This window comes from Larus michahellis, chromosome 3 (genome assembly GCF_964199755.1).
Source record: "Larus michahellis chromosome 3, bLarMic1.1, whole genome shotgun sequence".
NCBI lineage: Eukaryota > Metazoa > Chordata > Aves > Charadriiformes > Laridae > Larus > Larus michahellis.
Window position 1 is genome coordinate 20,399,452 of NC_133898.1, and position 15,147 is coordinate 20,414,598.

Sequence of the window (15,147 nt, forward strand, 5' to 3'; positions counted from 1 at the left end):
CTGCCGTCGCTAGCTGATCTCTTGATAGCTCGCTCAAGAAGGCTACCTCCTGCTCTGCAAGATTCAACGCCGTGTAATGGAAAAATGTAGAAGTGGGGCCCGGCTGTGCGTCAGCGGGTGTCTTAGCAACCTCCGCCTGCGCTCGGCTCGGCGATAGGCGCGCGGGGCTGTCTGTCTCCGCACAGGGATGAAATGTAGCATTAAGCATCCCCCCCCACCTCCCCCCTCCCTTAATGAGGGAGAAGAAGGAAATACCAGGGTTTGCTGGTGTCGCTGGAGCTTGCCGGGTGCTAACAAAGCAGTAATTTATGACCGTGGCAAAGAATTTCATCGGTCTTCAAAGCAAGTCAGAGGCATCTGGCGCTTGGCCACTGTGTTTGTATCAGTACAGGAAAAAAGCTGAATTTCTTCAAAGCTGCAACAGCGTTTCCTATTTTTAGGCTAACAATGCATGTTTTGCTGTATGGCACCAAACATCAACAAAGAATGAAGACCTATTTATGTTGCTTTGTAGTAAAGCTGAAGCAACAGGAAGCCGTGAGCCATCTGGGTGCCTTCTGAGCCCTCCAAAAACCCCATCCCGACTCAGTTGTAAAACGCACTGGGTAACCGCCATGCCAGCGGGTTTGCTCTCTGGTGGGGGAACGAGGTGGGTTTTCGGGATTGCCTTCCTGGCCTCAGACCCTTCGAGATGCTGCGTGGGGGAGAGAAACCAAACGCCTGACTCTCCATTGTGCTTGCGTTCAGAGGCTTTTTGTTTCTTGCCGTCGCTGGTGCTCTCCCTTTTGAGGCAGCATCTCAGCACCAGCATCCGTGTGCCTGTGCTGGTGCCTGCATTTCACAGGCGAAGGGCAGGCGGTCGCTGGAGGAAGGGACGGTGCCAAGGTCTCTCTGCGCTCCCGAGGGCGAGAGGAGTCTGGAAGGACACCAGCTGTCCTGAGTTTTCCTATGGCACTGTTGGAGTAAGCCAGTTTTGGCAAAAGTTTATAACCTTAGGGACTTCTTTAAGGCAAGAACTATGGTGGCTGGCTTACTAAAATCACCCCCAAAGGACTCGCTGCTCTGATGTTGATATTTCTGGGTTGGAGAATGGAGGACATCCGAGCTGGACGTGTGGTTTAAGTGGCAAGGTTCCCCTTGCCTTGCTGCAGGAAAACACTTGGAGCGTGAGCGGTGTGTTATAACGCTGCAAATGATTTTGCTGCGAGGGCAGGTACTAGCTGCCTGTAGAGGGGCATGAAGCAGATCTCATCTCCGGAGGCAGGGGAGGATGCTTTGCACCTTGGCTTGCTGAAGCGGCTCATCAAGCTGTCACCGAGCGAGAGGAAGCGGCAGCGCCTGCCCTCTCTCCTCGTGCGCTCTGCAAACTCTCTCCTGCGTGTCTGCAGCAGCCGGCTGAGCCATGGGGTGAACCCTTGGCCACCCGCTGCTCGCTCCCCCCCAGCCTCCTCCACCAGCTGCTTATTTGGGAAGGAACTTCCTTTTTTTTCTCTTTTTATTTTGATTTGGAAAAATAAAATTAGAAAAAGCCTGTCAGAGAGCAAGTGACTAAGTGCTTCGTGTGCTGCTGAAGCAAATGAACAGCAAAACGTCTGAGGGGAGAAGATGACTAAGTTTTTCTACCTCCTCTTCTGCTTCCCTCACCCTCTAAGAGGAGCTAAACATAGTCACCTACAGCAGGAGGACTTCAGCGACCGGCTGCTGCCCACAGGCACAGCCTCAGAGATCGTGGGCTTGTGCCTTGCTGAAAACCCCGGTCGTTCGGAGAACCAGGCATCTTCCCAACATTCATTTCTCTTCTTTGCTCTTCCACCAAGACAAAATATATTTAGAAACACTAAGACACAATGAGCTGAACTCTGGCTTTGCTACACCCATGTTTATAATGGGTTCATTGTATCGCTTCCGCCAGTGCCTTTGCGATTACATGGCTAGATGTAACTACCCTTCATCTTCTTGTCCTTTTTTGGACCAGAAAATGGCTTGAGCATCCTCTTCAACCATAACAGTGCTGTTCTGAGAAAGGCTATCTGGATTTTCATATGAAACCCGTGATCTCTACTTCTTCAAAGGATGCCACAGTCATTTCAGCTCATCAGCGAGAAGCCGCTGCTTGCTAAATCAGTACCAGGGGGCTGGCGCTGGAGTTATGTCCATAAACACTGTACCGTGCTGCTTACCTTAAAAATAGCCTCTTTCAAGAGAAATATTTAGTTTAGAAACAATTTCACGTAAAAAAAAATAAATAAAAGAAATAGAAGAAGTCAGATTTCTCTTTTTAGGTGATGAATCTGAATTGCTGAGGGTCACCCTTGAGTGATGCTGTTTGCGTCCAGCGTGTTGGCAGCATCTCTGTAGTACTCTGACGTTCTCTTCCTGCCTCTGGGGAGGGGGATGCTGGGGTTTTGGGGGGTGAAACCCTCAGGGTGCTCGGCGACTCTGCCATTGCCCCAGCCAAGTGGTTTAACCCCCCAAAACCCCAGCATCTTTCCCCTTGCGCCTGTGCCAGCATCAGCCCCCTGGGTTTACCTGGAGTCGCCAGCAGGGCAGAGTGTTTCTCCCCGAGCATCCTCTCCCTGCTGCATGCCCAGGGATTCAACAGACAGCCGTTGCAGAGGTGATTTTCCATTATTAATGCTCAAAAGAAAGTTCCATTTTCCTGTTTCAGATGAGCGTTTCCCTTTTGGGTTAGAGAAACCTCTTCCTCCCCATGGAATGTTGTAAACATGCGCCGAAGCAGCAAATATCTTTACCGGCCTCTGCGTTCCTCCTTCCATCAAAAACCCTCCCATGTGCCCAGCTGGCACATCTGCAGCCTCAACATGCACCAGCTCACAGGAGATCAGGGCCATTTATATAGGAGCAGCGCATTTTTTTCCTCAATTTCTTAGGAGTTAACAGCTGAAACTCTCTTTTACTTCCCCCCGCCCCACCCCTGCGTGTCAGTGCATGGTTGGGTTGGAAAATCCAACCCTGCCGTGCCGCACCGGGATGGAGGGTTGGGCAACCCTCTCTGCGTCTCCGAGGATCCCGTCCCTTTCCCTGAGGGCTCAGGGGTGTGCCGGGGTGCAGCAGGGCTTGCCGGTTCTGCACGCAAGCTTCAAAGGCAGCGTAGAAGAAGCAGCGTAGGAAACTCCCGTGGCGCATCGCTAGCAAGAAACCTCTTCGCCTGGTTCCGTGACGGGCTTCTTCCCCCGCCGCCCCGCTGGCCTTTCCCCGGCGCAGGGCTGCCCGGCCAGCACCAGCACACTCCTCAGATGCTCTCGCACCAGGCAGGCGCGGCAGAACATTGTCTTTGGTGGTGGAGGTATGTACCCAGCCCTGCAGAAGCTAGCTGCCTTGCTAAAGCTGGCGTTTTTCGATGACTCATAACTAAAATGGCTAAGGGGTGTGCGTAGGGCTTTAACTCTGAAAATGAAGCCGGGTTAAAATTACTGCCGGTGTTGTGCTGAGGTCTGCTCACTGTCACGGACCTTCTGCTGCAGTGGGCCAGGGGGCAGCTGAAGGGGGCGGTTGACATCAATTCCTCCCTCGCTCCTGTTCTCCAAGGTCACTCGTACCCGCATGGTGCAGCGGCCATGCATGGCTGGTGCTCTCGCTCTGCTGAGCTTGTGCCACCCCTTGTCCTCGCCAGGCTGGGTGAGCCCGCTCATGGATGCGGTGGTGACAAGCATCGTGCCTGTGCCCAAAGGAGCGTGGGCACAGCAGGGTCTGGATCGCATGGACAGGGAACGGGGTAATCTGGCAAACTCCCTGTTCACAGCCTGATGTTGCCGTGTGGGGAATCGGGAGCAAGCGGCTGGGCATGTGAGATGCTCTGTGTTTGAAGGTGTTTGAAACCCTGTAATTAGCTTGGCCTCGCTGTGCTCCTGGGAGCCCCTGGCTCCGGCACAGCCTCTGGTTGATGTGTCCAGCAAGGAAGGAGTCCTTGTGAGCAGCTTCTTCTAAAGTGCAAGGTTTGTGCTTCCCGTACCCGTTTGGGGCAGTGCAGCTGGAAAGCTGGTGGAGGAGAAAGCCCTGGTCTCCAGAGTGCCTATGAGGTGGGCTCAGAAGCCATCCATGAAAAACAAACTTATGTCTGTCTCATTCTGGTGGGAAGAAGCCCTGTGTGTGCCCACAAGCCCTGGTTCTGGGGGTGGTGGATGCTGAAAGCTGTAAAAGCTGACCTGCACTGCCCTTGCCTGTGCATCACTTCGCAGCGCAAGGAGGGACTGGTCCATGGGTGCACGATGCCTGTAACAAGCCTCTCTCTGCCTTCAGGTCTAGACCCCTTTTTTTCAATAGCACTTGGGGTCAGTGCTGTTTTAAGACCAGAGCCTGTGGGATGTGGAGCCAGGCCTCCTGCTCAAGAGAGGCCCCTTGGCTGCTGCACGAAATCACCCGTGGAGATGCTTTGGGCACTGCACGGTGCGTCCGCAGCAGGTATGCAGCTTTGGGGAGGATGCTGCACGGCACGGGAAATGTGTGCTGCCCCGGCACATGGCTCTGGCATCCTGGCTGCTTCTGATGCCCTTCTCTGGGCGAAGAGATTTCCCAAAGCCACCGTCTTTCTAATACGGTCCTTCTGTAAGGATGTGAAACCAAGCAGTATCAAACTGCATTCCCACTCCTGGAAGAGTTTCTCCTGGTTGCTGATTACGTTTAGGGGCTGCCTAGGAAAAGGGGCTTGTCCCATGGTGGCATGTTAGGGGTGCCAGGGAGCCGTGGCTGAGGCAGGCTGGTGCTCCCAGCAGCTCCTGTGCAAGCAGAAACTCCTCCAGCCACTTAGCAAAGGATTTGCGGTCCCAGCTCTGAAGCAGGAGAGACAATAAAACTCTAAATAGTACTTTAAATCATCAAAGTGCTATCCAAACATGAGGGACTCCAAACACAAATGAAAGTGCTAAACTGATTTAAAGGGGAATTAAAAGGTCATGCCTGTTGAACATTCAGCTTTAGGGTTTAGTCATGTTTATGAAACTTATAACTGCTCTTCTAAATCAGCTTTTTACACTTCATATACCCAGTAAATGTGGGTATGTTCAGAGCTTATGACTAATTTTAAAATTTTTCTATTCTAAACAAATTACCACAGCCATTGCCTGGCGCTTTTCTTCTTCCCTTCCATCGCTGCCTTCCCACTGCAGCCGAAGGCACTTAAATGCATCTGAACATTTCACTTGGTCATGGAAGAGAGATGCATTTCTCACTCATATATTCCACAAACTGAAGTTCAGTTATGGCCAAGTAGTGGAAGAGCAGCGAGCTAGCTCCTCCATGAGCAGGCAGAGCGAGGGAACAGCGATGGAAATGTTTCCCATGTCCAAGACCCACATGAGCTGCTGGGGGTTTCTGCAACAGGAAAGCTCAAGTCTAAAAGCCAGGCCTTTCTCGTGCAGCATCTCCTGCAGATTGCTTCACTAACATTGCATGACTTGGTTTTGCATAAACTTGCTTGTTCCTCGTCAGTGCTTATGAGCATTGTGCTTCCAGGGTGTTACATTTGCAGTGTCCATACCAGTGCCCTCTGTGCTAAAGCCAGAAGAAATACTTCAGAGGACTGCAACAGTACTGGAAGTCAGTCGTGGCGCTGTCTGGCCCGTGTCCGCCCTGCCTGGTAGTACAGCAGGATCTAGGAGTGATGTAGCATCACACCATAGCATGACCCTGGCGTGGGCATTGAGAGTGGAGGAAATCTGCACCCCCACTTATTTGGGGGCACAAGCTCTGGGTGTTGCAGCTCACACGATGGCCTGTGTCAGAGAGCAGACTGGTCCAGTCGCAAGCCCTTCTGGGTCACCTCCAGAGGCAGACAGGAAGAAATCAGACTCAAAAAAACAAGTATTAGAAGCTGCTTTGTTACACTTACTGATGTTACTTATGTGTTTGGTCTCTGACCCAAAATGCCTCTAAGCAGACTTTGAATGGTTTAAATCCCTAAAAACTTGCCTTCAAATTGTAGGAGAGGGTGATCGGCAGCCCACATCCTGTGAGTAATTCCATCTACCAGTCTAAGTAAGCCAGATTGGAAATAACTGGGACTTTCCCATCACCTCCTGGTCTGAGCATCTGTTCCTTCCCAACATGCCCTGTGCCCCACCAAACTGCTGCCCACCAGGACACTCTGTTGTGACTTTTAGGAGCTGAATCCCTTCCATATCCTAAATGTCAGCTCTGGCTTTTAGGCTGCTAAGATGGATGTTTTCTGGTCTTAGAGAGCATGTGGGAGCTAGAAGCAGTTTGGGATTTACAGTGGCAGGGTTTGGAAGGCTGGGGGGTTCCTTCCCCACCAGCAGCATGAGAGCAAGAAGCGCCAGAGCCAGCACAGGCTCAGGACCCCACCTTCCAAACTGATGCTGCGCTGCTAGAGGAACCGATGAGCAGAAATGACATTTTGAACTAGAAAGACGGTGGTGAATACTCTGGAACGGGGAAAGGGATCAAACACAAGTCTCCAGATGGAAATGGAGAAGTTTCCATCAAAGTTGATGACAAGTTCCCTGATACGGGGTCAGATGTTTGGACAGCACATCGCGTTTCTCAGCTGGACGCCTCATCTGGCTGCCAACAGCTCTGTGCACCAGTGTGTTGCACAGATGGGCTGCAGCGCTCTGGGACTCTTCTTGCAAATCAAGTCACCGAGGCCCACTTTTGGCTACTAGAAAGTATTTTTATAATCTGCTGGCTTTTAAAAGCTAGCTGCTTGCTGAGGAAGCAGCACTGTATGGCTTAAGTAGCAGCCCACCAAAAGTGATTAGCTGTTTTTGAATTATTCACTTACCTTCTCCAAGCTGAAAATTGCTTAACAAACCTTATTTGTGTGTACTTAATGAGTAAGAAATATATTTCCAGAGACCTGGATCAACTCCTACTCAGGAAAGTAGGCTGAACTCGTCTAATGATGGCAATTAATAATTCAGCCAGCTTTACAGGCAAGTCAGTTATGGCTGGTCTGCATTAGGAGGTTTTCAGCTTTACTGAAGTAACGGAGCTTCACCAGGAAGAAATGCCTCATGGAGACAACCATAGTTTTGAGGCTGAGTTACTCTGAGCTCCAATGCAGGCTTTGCCTTCACTCCCACTCAGGCCTTCTCGGCTTCTTTCCTTCTTTGCCAAATTGGACAGAGAGGTCTAACGCTGCCTCTCCTCTCTGGGGTGATGAACCCTAAGCATGGGGCTGACACGGATTCCACCCCACTGCTGGGCTCCGCTGGCGCTTTCTGGGTGAGGAGGTTGCAAATGTCCTTATACGCGATGGGTGGCTTCTGCGCTGCCGGCTCCCACAGCTGCTCCGCTTCCTTCCATTGTGATAGGGGAGGTCAAACTGAAGGACTCGTGCTCACCCCTCTGCCGTCGCTGCTGCTGATTCTCCTCGCCTCCATCGCAAGCAGGAAGAGGCAGCCTGCAACAAGCTCCTGTTTTTTTCCAATACACTGGAATATTTTTTCGATGGTCTGAGCAGATGTTCGTGGCTTCCAGGCGCTTTTACTGAGGCTTGTCTGTCACACATGCTGATCCGTTGCAGACAGTGGAGAAGGCAGTAGCTTTATCTTTATGACCCTCTACCCTAGATCTTTGGTCTTGGTGGGACCGCTCCCTGGTCCCACTGGAGAAAACGGCATTCCTCACAAAGCCAGAGGGGAGTGGCTTCTCTCCCGTGGGAGGCAAAATCCTCGCTAGCTGAAATGAGACTATTCTGAAAAACAGGACATCTGAAGTAAAAGAAATAATGCATGTATTAGGATTTTTTTTCTCTCTCTAGATACGATGGAGAACTTGGAAAGTTGCAGAAGCTACTATGCCCCAGCAAAAGGTACTACGCTCCAGCAGAAGCTTCTGTGCCCCAGCCATCAAAATAATTTATTTAATGGGGTTTGGACTAGAATTTCTAGGCACTCAGAAGTGCCTTTCCGTCATGAAACTATATTCCCTTTTATTAACTCGGGTGAAGTCTGTTGTTGGGCCTCGCCTTTATCTTTGCTCAACAACCGCCATGGGAGCCTGACTGGCATTGCCTCTGCCAGGTCTTGAGGAGCTGCTGAAGTTTTTATTAAATGCCTTGTGTGACTAAACCAAAAAATGACTACTGATCCAAAGCCCTCCCATTGCATGCTGCTCTTCTGGCCAAAACAAGGCTATTTCGCCGTTGTAAGTACAGAAGCAAATGTGTCCGTGAGGATGAGGGTGTTCGGCATAGGAAGAAGATGATGTAAAATATCACTGTCACTTGCTGCCAGCATTAGGGTCAGTGGTCACAGGCTGGTGCAAGCTGAAGCGGTCACTGGGCTCTTCCCGTTGCTGCCTGGACGGAGGGAGAAGTTTGAGGGGTTGAGAGACGGCAAAGCCGAGCAGAGCATAACCCCAGCTCTGCACCGCGTTAGCGATAGCACTCCGGAGCACGTCACAGGAGGGTTTTCAGCTGGGATCCTGCATTTTGGTCTCCCAGATGCCAGGACGCGCCAGGAGGAGGCATCCCGTGGTACCAGCCAGCTCTGCCCCTCCGCACCCAGCACAATGAACAAAGCTGGCCTCCTCGCCGCGGCTGGAGCGACGAGGTTTTTCCCAGTCAAGGGAAACAATCATCACTAGGGAAACCTTAACTACTTTTTAAAGACCAAAAGAAAACACATTCATTCTTTTAAACATGGAAAAGTAAATGGCCCCTTTTTCCTTGGCTGCAAGTGCGTGGCCGCAGAGCAGGCTGACACGGAGTGAACTCTGTGGGCAAACACTCCCCCCCACTTAATTAGCTGTTAAAGAAGAGGACTCTCCGGCGCAGTGTCTGCCCTTCTCAGCTGCTCGCCATGTTGTTTTTAAAACCAGCAAGGCTCTGGACATGAGGAGCAACTCACCGACCCTCCTATTTGTGAGCGAAACATCCCGCAGCCCTTTGGAGCTGTGCTGAACCACTTTCTTGCGGGGGCCCCGGCACTGCAGCACCGCGGCTGCACTTCTCCTTTTGGAAGAGCTGGAAGTGAAAGCAAAGAGCGGAGAGGACCCGCTGTGCCTCCCACCCACGCTTGTCCCATGGGGAGGGTGATTGAGGAGTCACCCTGGCGCCCGAGGAGCAAGAAGAGGGTGCTGGGTGCAGGGCAAGGCTGGTGCGGTGCCTCTCCTGAGCCCCTGCGCTTGGCGAGGGGTGGGCAGCTGGGGATGTGCCGGTGGGGCTGCCTGGCCACCCAGGTGTTTCAGTTCTGCGGGCATGATGGGTGTCAGCATGCTGCAGGAGCAGGGCTTTCTCTAAAGCGAAGGGAGAGCCGGGGCATCACTCCTGCAAGCCCCTGCGCTGCAGCAGGTCCACTGAAGCCAGGGGAAGTGGTGGGCATTGGCGCCACCGCTGTCTCCTCACAGTTTTTCTCCATCTCTTCCTTCTCATCCTAGGCTATTTCAGGACCTTCCTGGGAGAAAGGGGATGAAGTTCTTTTCAGAATTGGGAAAATCGTTAATGTAATGCTGCTCCCACTCTTCCCCATCCCCTGCCCCAGCTGCATAATTTTTCCTCTAATGGTGCATGCTCTAGTTAATAAAAAACACTGAAATACAGGTCCAGCTCCTGCTATTTCCAGGAACGCTTGGTCCCATAAAACCGTAGGAAACCATAATTCCAGCAAATTAAATCAGTTGCTGCCTATCTCTCTGGCTCAGCGCATGGAAAGGGAACAGCACCCCACTGCACCCGTGCACGGGGAGTAACACCAGTCAAATTCCACCAGCATCCATGCTGGGAAAGGGAGGTGACAGGCAGTCCCAGAAAGGCATGTCTCCTTCAAGCAGACGTTAAAGGTATGCCATATGCTATAGGGTAAATGTACAGCAAGCACTGAGCTCATCAGTCGCCTTTTGTTTAATCTAATTAAACACAATACATCCTCTGACCTTCTGGGTTGGCACCAAGTTCTCTTATGTTGTTCTTTCCATATGAAGCTCTATTGACAGATGGGGAAAGCCTAGAGTTTGCTTTAGGCTTCAGATAAGTAAAGCTAAACACGCAGCAGATAAAATTGTTTTCCCAGCACTCCTCTCCCACTGACCAATTGTGGGTGTTCGCTGGGAGGGCTTAACTCCTCTGGCCCGTATCCCACCCCCAGCTTGGGGCACCACGCTCCACAGCGAGTGAAAGCTCTAAGAGGGCAGAGGCAGAAGCAGAATGCTGCAGAAACCCTTGAAAGTTCATTTTGAGAGTTGGGTCTGACAGTTGCTCAGCTTCATTTCCATGTGGCAGACGATGAGGGAAAAAGGTGCCGCTCTTCACTAAATATATTTCCCCAGCCAATAAATAGTTTGCCACCTAACAGTTAAACACTCGGCATTTGCTGATGCTGAAACGGGTTTTAAATAAAAAGTGCCAAGTTGCATCAGGCACCTCATGCACGTTCCCTGTTTATACAGGCGACATGCCGTTGCCGCGTGTGCAAGAGCGCAGTCGGTCAACAGGGCTTTGTGAGTTTTCTGGGAGGGAAAGCAACCACAGAGCTGGATTTGGGGGAGAGCGGGGTGCCAGGGCACCACAAGCAGGTGCAGGCTTTGATCATGCAAAAGAGCTGGAAGTGTGCTCAGCATTCAGCATGACGACCTGTGTGCTCACCTCCTTACAGGCAAATGAGAAGCCAGCGTCTGCCCTTCACCAGCATCACTTGGTAATGCCGCCTGCAAAGCTATTTTTTTCCAGTATGGTGAAAAATCCTTTGGTCTGAGTCAGGGAGGTTATTGCAGGTAACTCTTCCCTGTACATAGAGCCACGCCTGTGCTTGTGGACCTATGCACAAATAACTCCTTGAAATATAAACCAAAAAATACAGAAGAGCCTGGAGGCGATGTCCTTACGGTTCCCGACAGGCTGTGTTAAAGAGATTTCTTTACTGTAAATAGCTTTAATAATCCCTTTGTATATTAATAGCGCCGGGCAGGGTGGGAGGCAGCAGCCCGCCGAGCATGGAGGGGCTGTTCCCTGCATGTGGCCGCTGAGTCAAACTGGAGTGCTGTGAAATTCATGGCTCTGATTTTCCACGGCCGGCTGCAGGAGCCTGACACGGGGGTTGGCATAACCGGGATCATGACTGTCGGCTTTGAGGTGTTCACCTCCTTCTGAGCCCACGCTGACATTCAAATAAATGCAGACCCTCTTGCTGGAAGCTCTCATCTGTCCCCAGTGGCTGTGAAGGACCCTGCCACTGGTTCACAGCCATGTAGCATCTCTCTTGAAGCTGCAGGGAAAGTATGAAGGGTGAATTTCTAGAGCAACTCCTTAACTGGGGAGAATTTATCTTCGGACAAAGGGGGTGGCAGGATTGCTGTGGACATTGGCCCGTCTTGTTCCTCCATGGTCCAGCCTCCATCTCTCCTCTCCAGTGGGTTGGCAGCCCTGGAGAGCGGGCAGATGAAGTCATGCAGCTGCTGGTTTACGAGGGGAGCTGCCTTTCAAGCACTCCCACAACAGAGCGATCGGACATTTTGTATAGATAAAAAAAAAAATTGGTCCCAGCAGGCTGCTCTGCAACACAAGCTGTGCACGCTGGGCAGTAACGTGCAATGGGCTGAGGGCATGGGAAAGCTTCCTTTTCGTGAAACAAACTTTCCCTCATAACACTGGAAGGTGGCTCAGGTGTAAAACAAAAATACAACATCTCCTGAAGGAATTGCAGAGGGCACGGTCCCTCCTCTCTCCTGCAAGGGCCATCATGAAGTGCCCCCGCAAAGCCAGGGAGGAAGGGGCTGCATGAAGCAGAATTGCTGGTCACCCTGTCGCGGTGGCGACCACTTGCCTCGCAGCCTATTTCCAGCAAGCTGGGAGTGATTTGAGATGGACGAAACTGCCTCAAGCCTCTCCATAAAACAAGTTTTTAAACACATCCTTAAAACTTGGGTTGGAAATGCCCGGCCAAAAGTGCGCCTGAAAGAGGGTGGTGTCTGGATGAAAACGTTTTCCTCTGGTGTAAAGGGATGGGGACATGCTACCTGTTCCTCGCGTGGGTGTGCTCAGTGACCTGCTTTCTGTCTCATTCAGCTCAGCAGAAAGGTTGTTGTGGTGTTTTGTTTCCCTGGGGGGCGCGGGGGCCGTTACCCTGCACTGGGAGCAGTGCCTGAGCGCAGCACATGGCTCCTGGGAAAGCCCCAGTGGGAGGGAGCCAGGGTGGCTTGCCTGGCTTCGGGTGCCGCTCGCCTTCATTCTGCCTGTGCTTTGAAGTACCTCAAGGTTTTAGCTGTAAGGCTCTAACCGCTGAAAAAACAAAATCTTGGCTTGGGAAGGTGTGTTGCCTTGGCATGTTTCCTGGGACTGAGTGACTTATGATACTGTGCAGTGGGGGGAGGACTCCTTCTCCTTGTTCTAGAGGAGGTGGGTCACACTTGTCTGGAGTCCAAACTCCCTCGGAGACTTCTTCTTCCCCCTTTTTTTCATGACATCAGCCAGGACTTGATGTTACTATTTTAAAAACAAAAGGAGGGGACACCCCCCCCACTTCCCTCCCACTCTCTGCCAAAAGGAGAACAAAGAACAGCTAAAGCACACAAGTTCTGGCACTCCATTTGGAAATAAAAACATTCATCCTCATGTCAGGTAGGGAACTGCCCGACCCCCTTGCCAAAGCAAGCAAGCCGGACGGCAGAGCAAACCCGTGGCGCAGAGGAGCCTGGGCGAAGGGGATGCCCGGTGTCACCCCACGCTTGGGCAGCTGCTTGCCAAACTCCTGCGTTGCTGTACCGGTGCCAGGGCGCGCTGGGACGCTCCCGGCCGCAGGCAGTCATCCAGGGAAGGGCCACCCTGCTCCTCCCAGGCTGGCAGGTGGGGAAGGACCTTTCTTCTTCCCCTCTCCCACCCCGGTCCCCACTGTGCAGGCAGCCCCTGCATCTCCATGCGATGTGGCGGGGCTGGTGCGTGGCGCAGGGCTAGCCCGATGTAATTTCCACGCTTCAGATGCTAACATCTTTGTCTGGCTTCTTCCTCGCCATTTAAACATGTCAGCAGTTCCCAGCACGGATTCCTGCGCCGTGAGTTCACCCCCGACAAGCATCCAAACTGCAAGTCGGGGCTGCTGGCTCTTCCCTGCCTGTCTGCGAAGCGTTACTGGAACAGGGGCCAGTTCTCCAAACACGAGGAAGAGATTACTTGGGCTTTCTGGAAAGCTCCCTCCCATGCCTTCAGAGCGGAGCAAATGAGGATAATTTATCTGTGGGCTTCCAGCTGAACCCAGTAGCTCAGAGCAGCCAGGACTATGCCGTCTGTTTGTCCCAGCTCCTGCGAGAAGGCATTTTTCCATTGTCGCTGTTGTATATTGTTCGCCTGATTTGTTTGCGCCATCGCCTTCTGGAGCTGAGATAAGAGGTTGTCCCCGCTGCCTTTTACCGCTGGCATGTTCCCCAGAACAGTCCGGGGAAAAACTCTCGCAGGAAAGAGCCTTCGAAGGAGACTTTCGTATGTCCGATGCAGCCCTCGTTACAGTCGTGTAAATGGTTTTGTGTAATCTATCTGGCGAGAAACACAACATGTCAGAAGGGAATTGTTCTCTAAAATGTAGTTACGGATGGGCCAAGGCAGGCGGATCAGCCGTGCCTGGGTTGCCAGCTTAATGGACAAAGCAGCTGCCTTTCGGTGGGGAACAAAAGCCAGGCGGCGAGCCTGTGTGCGCTTGTACGAGCCTTTCTTCTTCCCCGCGGGAGCTGGAGTTGGGTTTTGTGGCCGGAGAGAAATCCTGGGCTCCCTTCCCCGCTCCTTCTGCCCTGATCTAAATGCGGTACCCGAGGATGGGTTAATGTCCCTGCTGCTTCCGCAGAGGGATGTGGGGAGTGGAGACAAGGTAATGCAGATGGCTGGGTCCTCTGCAGCAGAAGCAGCCAACTGGAACAACACTGTAACACCATCCACTTTAGTGAAGTTACTCGTGATTTTTGAACGTAGAGTCGAGGCCCAGCAGCTCCAGCTTGGCACAGGGCAATGGGAAAAGAGCAGATTCTCTGTTTGCTTCCATCCTACGCTGGCTCCAGTGCCGCCTCCTCTGTCCAAAACAGCTGTGTATTGCCTGAAGTGACTTTACAGACAGCAAAAGCTTAAAACATTGCATTCACCTTCATGACTTTTTTTTCTCTTAGAGCAAATCATGGCGGAAGATCAAGAATATGGTGCACTGGTCCCCATTTGTGATGTCTTTCAAGAAGAAGTACCCTTGGATCCAGCTAGCGGGACACGCAGGTACAGAGCATGGGGAGGGGCAGAGCAGTGGAAAGACCCTTCGTTATCTCAGGCTAATGGGCTTTATTGGCCAGAATTGCTTCTGATTGCTGCATGAGTGTCTCAGATTTCACCTCACACGTCTCTAACCCAGGAGAGTGACTTAACCAAATGCTAAGGGAGGGTGATGTGGAGGTCCAGTGCTCTGTGCTTTCAGTCTCCCATTGCCAGCGGGTATTACTGCTGCGTTCTTCTCCAGCAGCAGAAAGATGAGTCCACTGGGTTGAGACCCAAGCCCTCTTGCTGATCCACAGCAAAGCAGGTGATGTTGCCCAGCACAAAGATGCCCCATGCATGAGCCTAGAGACAAGGGTGTGAACCAGCCGTGAAGTACACAGAGGCTGTGAAGCAAATGTGTTGGGTGCTGCAGGGCAGGTCTCTGTCCTGGTTACGGTGTGGCACTGCTGGTCATAAACCTCTGACACTACATGTGAATGGCAGCCCGAGCTTCTAAGTCCCAGCGTGCGGGGACTCTTTCAGGTGCGAGTGTAAACGGAGATGCTTTCAGGGTGTTGGGCTTCCCTTCTTGTTTTGGGAAGGCACAACATCATCCCCCATCCAAAGCAAGTGCCACATTGTCCCTTGTTACCCTCAGGTAGTTTCAAGGCAGCGGCCAACGGCAGGATACTGAAGAAGCACTGTGAATCAGAGCAGCGCTGCCTTGACCGCCTGATGAACGATGTCCTGAAGCCCTATGTTCCTGCCTACCATGGCGACGTTGTGAAGGACGGGGAGCGATACAACCAGATGGAAGATCTGCTGGCTGAATTTGACTCCCCCTGTGTTATGGACTGCAAAATGGGAGTCAGGTGAGTGGCCTTGGTGACTTTGAGTTTTAAGATGGGATACTCAAATGTGTCTCCTGGGTAAAACCCTCTGAAACACACAAGTGAGGACACCAGGCTCTCCTGTCTTCAGGAAAAGCTAAGTCAACAGTGTGAGGA

General features: G+C 52.0%; 1 protein-coding gene across 1 annotated transcript in view; it reads left to right on the forward strand.

Moving 5' to 3' along the window:
• ITPKB (inositol-trisphosphate 3-kinase B) overlaps window positions 1–15,147 on the forward strand; it is a 70,717-nt gene that overhangs the window by 40,077 nt on the left and 15,493 nt on the right. The window contains exons 3-4 of the mRNA XM_074578989.1: window positions 14,065–14,164; window positions 14,799–15,012. Coding sequence (XP_074435090.1) covers window positions 14,065–14,164; window positions 14,799–15,012 — 314 coding nt within the window. The remainder of the gene's footprint in view (window positions 1–14,064; window positions 14,165–14,798; window positions 15,013–15,147) is intronic.